The 8,126-nt window shown below is 49.2% G+C and overlaps 2 protein-coding genes across 2 annotated transcripts; one reads left to right on the forward strand and one right to left on the reverse strand.

Annotated features, from left to right (window-relative positions):
• Nucleotides 1-297: 297 nt before the first annotated feature.
• On the forward strand, nt 298-1,303 carry TREMEDRAFT_57984 (uncharacterized protein). Its single transcript, XM_007008483.1, has 3 exons — nt 298-515; nt 652-974; nt 1,218-1,303. Exons 1-3 carry the CDS (start codon nt 307-309, stop codon nt 1,220-1,222), a joined length of 537 nt encoding a protein of 178 aa, XP_007008545.1. The 5' UTR covers nt 298-306; the 3' UTR covers nt 1,223-1,303.
• Nucleotides 1,304-2,998: 1,695 nt separating this feature from the next.
• On the reverse strand, nt 2,999-7,408 carry TREMEDRAFT_66458 (uncharacterized protein; the record flags this gene model as incomplete). Its single annotated transcript, XM_007008502.1, has 11 exons — nt 2,999-3,421; nt 3,712-4,000; nt 4,558-4,728; nt 4,819-4,877; nt 4,907-5,094; nt 5,129-5,208; nt 5,242-5,442; nt 6,019-6,046; nt 6,306-6,429; nt 6,502-6,859; nt 7,014-7,408. The coding sequence occupies 11 exons, from the start codon at nt 7,406-7,408 to the stop codon at nt 2,999-3,001; spliced, it is 2,316 nt and encodes a 771-aa protein (XP_007008564.1).
• Nucleotides 7,409-8,126: the final 718 nt, after the last annotated feature.

Genomic DNA, 8,126 nt, shown 5'->3' on the forward strand with positions numbered 1-8,126 from the left:
GATCACAGCCGCGATACATCATCACGTAAAATTGTAGATCGACACCCTGGACGTCCTGAGGAGAGTGAGCAGTAGACGAACCTGATCTATGGAGGATGACGAGGATGTAGAAGTGACGAGGGAATACGCGGAAATAGCCATAGCGCTCCAATGTGGCAGTTACTTTCACTCTTGACCCTTCGAAATGCCACGTCAGGACATCGGAGATAACGCGGCGGCGATACTGTAGATCATTTTGATCCCGTCGTAACGCCCAAGTCACTTCCATCCGGCCAGATCCATTCGTGATTCGACGAGATGACGACGATGACCTGGCGCTTTTATCGCCAGCTAGCTCGTCGTGGTTGGGTGTGTTGGAACTGGTCGCCGGGTGGGGAAGGGGAAGGGGAAGGGGAAGGGGAAGGGGAAGGGGAAGGCGATGGCGATGTCGGTGGCGATGGCGATGGCGATGGCGATGGACGAGATCACTTCGGTAGTTTCTCACGTCTTCCTATTGATGACGGTACACTTTGGAGGTGAGTTTGTTCTTTGTTATCCAAGCCATCTTTATCACTTTTACTATCCTTGTCATCCTCCCATCACCGCTACCTTGTCATCCTCCCATCTTCCCTACCCTCTCATCCCAACCGACATGCACTAACTCCAGTCCAGTCACCCAAGCATCGTCTGTCCCATAGCTCCCATCACCGTTTTCTCACTCCCTCGACCCCTCCATCCAATCTTCACCCAATCCAGACCCATAGCCGACGTCGTCTCCGTGACGGAATGCGATTCCTGTCGGTTTTCCACCTTCAAGTGTCCTCTGAACGATAGCAACTTTTGTTGGTTATGGGTCGAGATGGACGCCGAGGAGGCGTATAGGTTAAACGAGCAGCAGGGTGGGTATTCAGGCTGGGTAGAGGGAGATAGGGTTAGAGTTGGAGGTAGGTATCAGAGGATCACTGTGGCTTCCTTGGTCCTCACCGGCGGCGGGGGTGAGAGTTTTCTTTTTCTTTTTCCTTCGTCATATCGTTTCTTCCTTTTCTCTCCTTTTACCTACGATCGGTTCCTCTTTCTCTCGACAGGGTGGTGCAAGCAAGGTGCAGGATAAGACTGACGGGCGCGGAAGAGTCCAGTATGGGACGAGTTGGGTTTTGCTGAAATGGAAAGATGGAACGAGTCGAGTCAGTCGGAAAATATCAATCAAATCAATATTGGTTGAATGCTAAAATCGATAGGATAGGGGGTTGTGTCACATACGTACATACCATTCATCGATCTTGGATTTGGTCACACCAAAAATGCACGATACACATTCCATTCCACATAAACCTTGCACGTCGCTACAAACGATTCCTCCCTACTAATCCTGAACTGCCAACGATCCCTATCAAACCTCGACGACTAACGATTCCTATCAAATCCTCAATTACTGACGACCCTATCAAATCCTGACCAGTACGTCCGTACATTTAACTTTACAATCTTTTCTCCTTGCTCCCAACGAAAAGATTCTTCCCAATACTAGTCACTTCTGATATACTAATCTTCCTTTCCTTGGTCATCCCGACGGACGTGGACCCGGTGAGGCCGAACGAGAGGAATTCGGTCACTCGTCAAAAGGATCAAAGAGCCTTCTGGCGGGAGTCGAGCGTGAGGAAATCGAGCCATGTCGTGCAGAAATTTGAGGAAAGGGCGAGAGGTAGGGTGATGTGAGTTGAAAGTGGTTTAGAGAGGGAGGAATTGTCGGGTGACAGGTAAATAAATGGTTTGGAGGAGAGAGGATTGTGGGTGAATACCTGGAGCGAATAATGGATGAGAGAGGAAGGAAAGACGTCGAGCGTAATCATGTGTTGTTAGCTCCCAAGTCTTCACTTGTTATTGTATCTGGGGGGGGGGGGGGGAGACAGGGGATGCCGGTGGGTGAAATGGTTCCTCAAGGGCAAGTGTGAGACCGTGAGGGGAATTCGTTCGACGTGAAGCTTTGTTTGCTGGTGTTGGAATCGGAGTAAAAACGTACGTACTGACATGTGCTCCGGTCGAGGCTGGCTGCCCAAGTAGCCTAGCTGCGCCTCTACGGACAGCGAGTCGTCGTGATCCGTCGCGTTCGACCCTTTGTATCTCAGAGTAATCCAGCTCTTGTCGATTTCGCCCTTCAAGCATAAGTCCCGGGTGATAGTACAAAGTTTTCCATTAGCTTTTGGTACCGTGCCAAGAGGAGAGGCGACAAAAGCAGCCGTCTGCGGGTTGGTTGGTTGGTGCCGCAGATCTCAGATCTCATCGCTGGAGGACGCAGCGTTAAAAGGGGTGATGTCAACCTTTTCCAGCCTGGTGAACATGTCGAGAAAGACGTGCTCTCTTTCACGGGTGGTGGTGGGAAGCGTACCAGTGGAGGAGCGGCTTCTGGTACGGAGATGGCCCAGGCGAAGACGGTGGGTGATGGCATGGAGGATAGAGTCAACGAATGGACGTTGTGAAACGAATGGACGTTGTGAGGAGTTTTAGTCAGCCAGGAGCTCTCGCCAGACCGACTCCACAAGCACAGGTGTAGTTGCCGGAGAATCCTATGGTAGGAAGACGTCAAAGTGCAAGGTGGTATTTGGGCGAGTGGGAGGGATGAATACTTACCGGACCAGGAGAGCCAGCGTCCACACAAAGGGAAGAGAGCAGAATGCGAAGGGTTGTGTCAGACGGGTGAGGGAGACTACACACCACAAGGACCAAATGGTACTCACAGACGCGCAGAGACCAGGAGAAGAGCGTCGAGAGACGGAGAAGACACCACAGTCAAGATTGAAAGAGTTATAGCGATTTGATGGGGGTAGTCAGGGAGGGGGTAGGTTGAGAAGGCAAAGGGGCCCAAAGTTGGTCAAAATTAGTCGTAAAAGAGTGAGAACGGTATGAAAATGATCCTTGAGAGCAGTAGAGACTGTGTGTGTGAAAAAGAGCGTGAATTTGCTAGTATGTGTCACGAACGTCGATTCTTCTTCTCTACTGACCGACGGTCCACAAACCTCGGCTAACTAACATCCGGAGCATCGATATCAACATCGCCAAGAGGAGTAGTGGAAGAACGGGGAGTAAGGTCTAAGCTAGCATTATATGTTTGTAGAACCGTGGTACTAGGATGACTAACATTATTAGTAGGATGATTAATGTTATGTCTACTCATGGATCCAATTGGAGCATTAGTAAGTAGTGCTACCGATCCAATATCCGATCTCATGACTCTTCTATCGATCTCAGCCTGTCTCAACATCCGTAGTGTAGCCTCTTGATTACTACTAACATCTCTCAGGGTATTCAGAACAGTACCGTACGTTCCAAGCCTAGCCTCACCCTCTAGATCCAAGAAGTCGTCAGGTGCCATACTAATACCCCGAATCTGATCGTAGCACTGTAATTTTAAAGGTTTGCTACGTTCAAACCTCGAAGCTCCGGACTGCTGTATCTACAACAGCTTCTCCAATCATCCTGTACAAGATAGTACGATCTGTATACTCATATTTGGGCTCTTGCCACTCTATAATCATGCCAGGACGGCTTCCATTCTGCACCCATGCACTCGAATTAGCCTGGTCAGTATTGGATACCTCGGTACTACTATCTGATGATGTAAGATTCCTCGCACTGTCTATGTCATTAGGACCCGTGTAAATTAGTAAGCTCATCATCGATACACAATCCATCTATCAGTCCCGACAATACCGGATCCTCAGTAACTGATCTCACTCCGTGCACATGAGTCTTCATAGCAATCCCGTGCGATTTCGAATACCCTAATCCATCTCTACCGGAGCTAAGGATCCTAAGGCTAGATCCTATCACTACGTGACCAGACAACGTCGATATGAGCCTCCACAACCTCTGGTATGATACGTGAGAGCTACTCCATATACTACACACGGATGGGCACATAGTATAGCCAGGCAATCCTAACATGGCATATACTAAATATAGAGGCTGCACTCCACGGGGTGGACTTGGGAGACTGCTCCATGATGACGATACTAGCGATTCGCTACGACTCAGTATTTCATCAGGAATGTTAGCTATTACAGAGTTGGACAATGAGTATATCTTCTCAGTGGTCCATGCATGATCATCACCACTAGCAAAGTATATCAGATGCTTCATCATACGCGTTAGCAGAAGTATTGCGCGCAACTGGCCCACTCGCTTGATTAGAACTCGATGCCTTATCGGCTACTCGCATGATAGCACTACTACGCATTACCTTGCGACTGTACAGATTTAAATGTTATTAACTAGTATGCCTCGAAGCAGCGTCAGTATTCGATGGCAGTCAAGACACCTATCCATAGGCGTTCTTATTGCTCTAACATGTCGGTTATACCAGGCCAATGACGACAAATCCAGATCATGTAGCCAGTGAGGTTTTATGACTCTACTCGTGGGATTTCGGGCGTTGAATTCAAGTCATCGGACATAAGCTCTAGTCGATAGCCCCGTTACGCACATTAGCCACGATCTACCAGCGGTACCACACGGTAGCATGATTCTAGACTTCGGTACCCTCAGGACTTAACGATCGCCATACTACCAGTCCGTACAGACCTGTATCTAACCGATCCGTCCATCGACGCTACTTGTATAATATCCGATATTACCGCCTCGCTACTAATGATATCACAATTTGATGATATACCACGGTCAAGAACCCTACAATATCCTTGTAATAACGGCAGATCAAGACATATGATAGCATGGTTGCGAATAGCCGGACAGCTGTCATACAGGTGCATTCTAGCTTGATACAATAGGTAACAGTACATTCGAGCGAGCTCAACATCGTCGAGTAGATTCGGATGGACGTACGATATGCTAGAGCTAGCCATGACTTGATCCCAGTACTGAGGAGCCGCAGCCAAAGCATCCTCGGTCGTACAGTACAAGTACAGCACACTCCACGATTATCGAGTCCATGATCACACCGGTCGAGACCATCCAATAAAGCATTCAATGACAAAGCACTAGGATCCACAGAGCGTACCGTCGATCGTAGCAAGCTAGCAACCGCATTAGATACATCCATTGGTCCTCTAACCTCTCCTGCCAACATGGATTTCTTAAGTCTTATCCGGCGCATCAAATCTTCAATATCAGTGCCCCATTCAGCAACATCAACTCATAAGTCTCATGGAGACGACATTGCCACACTGAGGAGAGAAGATGAAAGCAAATCGGGATATAGCAGTTGCCGAGAAGCTGGGTCAGTCAGCAACACTGCTACGTCAATACCATAAGATACCGAACGCTATAGGAATAGGTTTGCTTAAGAACGCATGTGCGTCTACTTGGGGAACTGTATATACCCTCTGTCGAGCCGAGAGATTCAACTCCATAAGAGTGTGTATCGAGGTATCACAGGAGCTGATGGCGATCCGACTACCGAGGCATTTCGTCCTATGTACAGATTGTGTGAGTCGGTCATATCCCACTCTATATTCATACAAGTATATGTATGTATTGATAACATCCACGAGACAGAGTATTGACCTTGCCTGTCATGTACGTACGTACACCATTCCAACCTCTTTCCGTTCCGACGGCTATATACAAGGGGGTTTTCAATCTTCGATACGACCGCACCATTTACAAGGACTGTATAAGAAGAATGTCAGCTCTGCTCATCTTTGTCCATGTCTTTGTATCGATTCACGTGGTCCGTCACAACATCGGCTCGCTCATATTAGAGTTTGAGGTGAGGAAAAAGTGAGGACCAGGATTGATTAGGATGAGAAAGGGTTCGACCGGCGAGTCGAGGGAACTTTATTCGGATAAAGGACTGGTTAGGATGAGAAAAGAGTTGGGATAAACGACTGGTTGGGATGGGGAAAGGGTTATGATAAGGGCGGCTGGGTTAGGATGAGAAAGAGTTAGGAGAAGGACTAGACTAGTTCGGATCGGGAAGACCCGAGATAAGGACGAGTTTAGGAATAAGAACAAGGACGAGCAAAAAGCAAAACCCTCATGACATTACTCCGGGGTTTTGATGAGGATCGGGGATAAACTCACCTGCCAACATCATGATTCGTTCCACCTCCTGACCATCAGCTCAAAGGATCGAACGGAGAGGTGTGAGCATCAGCGAGAGAACCAATCAACTGAATATCTCTCAAATTTCGGCGGTGATCGAGATACGACGGCGACACGATGCAAAGTGTGTGAGAAAAAGAGCATGAGTCTACTAGTAGAATGACGATAAAGAGATTAGTGGCCCACAACACAAAACAAAGAATCAAAGACCCGTGTCGGTATCTTATGATACGGTGATCAAGAAGGAACAAGACGAGTCGACTCACCCATCACAGTCGGACAAGATCTCGTCAAAGCGGTGTCTGAACGTATGGTGCAATTCGACTTCAGAGACCACCTCGGACAACCCGACGGATCAGATTTTAGTCGGCAATTGGGTTGACAAGAATACTGAGTGTCAGCCAATGTCAAAACTTTGAGACTGTCTCAGACCCCCACCCCCACCGGAGCAAGTCGACTCACGTTGACGAGCCTTGCTGTTCCTAGAAGAAGACAAGTACCTTCTGTCTGTTTGTTTGTTCTAATGGCGGCGGATGTGAACACTCTTTCCTTTTCAATCTCGGGGGGTGAGAGAGAAGACCATTCGGGAAGATTGACGGAATGTAACGTTAAAAAACCGAAGAGATGACCTTTTGAGGTGTCCGAGGTGGGACGGATACGTATAGGGGGAGGGGTGGGGACGGGGACGGCAAGTGGAAGTGGATTTGAATTTCGAGTCGGATCTGGGATTGGAACGGGCTCCAAGGGTCGAGAATCGAAATGGATGGAAAGGGAGGATGATAGACAATGGGCTAATAAACTTTGGAAATCGGCTTCGAGACTGAAAGTCAGTCAGGCCCGATCCCATCCGATCCCAACATTGAGCAGAGCAGAACCTAGGTGATGGTGCGAGACGAGAGAGAGAGAGAGGGTGTGTGTGATGGATGGTGGCAAGGTAAAGAAAAAGACAAGAGAGGGGAGGGAGAGAAACCAACCCTGTGGCGACATCAAACAATTCACGTCGGAAGGGATCATCCAAAGAACAAGCAGCATCGGTCAAGATCGTGTCCACGGTACGCATCAAGAGTTGCAACCTGGTCGTGAGCTCTGAGTAGGGTGGATAAGAGAGGTAGAAGATACGATACCTGACTTGCATCAGACGGACGACCACGGAGGGAGACGAGAGAGAGGGGGGGAGGGTGAGGGTGAGGGTGAGGGTGAGCGGAGGTCCGTAACGCTTGGCGAGTGGGGAGATCCACGTGGGGGCGACGGGTACGGGTACGGCGAGTGGGGGCAGGGGTAGGTGGTCGTGGTAAGATTGCAAGAGGATGAAGAGGTCATGCTCGAAATCGACAAGCGATCGGATGCAGCCGTAGCGCACCGTGGACATGAGAACGGCCATCGGCGATCGGCGAGGAGCGTACCGACGATGACGATGAAGATGACGATGACGATGAAGATGACGATGACGATGACGGTGATGAGATACAGACTGTCGGTTGGGAAGAACGCGGCGAGCGCCGCCCACCGAGCCACCGAGTCCCCATAAAACACGTTGGTACGTTGGTGAACGGATATGAAAAGTGAGGCACGGGTTGGTGATCTGGAGGCGCGTTGCGTGTGAAAAGTTGAAAACTTGGTGAACGGGTATGAAAAGTGAGGCACGGCGCGCGAAAAGTTGTAAGCTTGGTGAACGAGTGTGAAAAGTCAGGCACTCACATCCGCATCCGTCGGAAACCGAAACATGAAAACTGCTACCACATGCTTTTCTTCTTCTCCCCGCTACTTCTCTCACAGGCAAGCCACAACTCTCCAACCACCCACCACCATTCGATTCCACAGACCCGAATCTATCACCTGGTAATCTTACATGCATGCAACACCCAAAATGGACGACTTACAAGCTCTTCTAAACACTGATGTAAATTCTCCCACGTTTCAACCAACCCTCCCTTATCTATATGCTGACATTTACCTCTTTTTTTTCAGCCAGAGACTCTCAAGACAGCTCTGCGACTAGCCCAGGCCCTCAAGAGTAACACTCTCAAGCCTCTACAGTATTGCTGGGATCCTCCAACCAACTTCCTCGACCCCCCGGACGATGTTTC

The sequence above is a fragment of the Tremella mesenterica genome, assembly GCF_000271645.1.
Source record: "Tremella mesenterica DSM 1558 unplaced genomic scaffold TREMEscaffold_23, whole genome shotgun sequence".
Classification (NCBI taxonomy): Eukaryota; Fungi; Basidiomycota; class Tremellomycetes; order Tremellales; family Tremellaceae; genus Tremella; species Tremella mesenterica.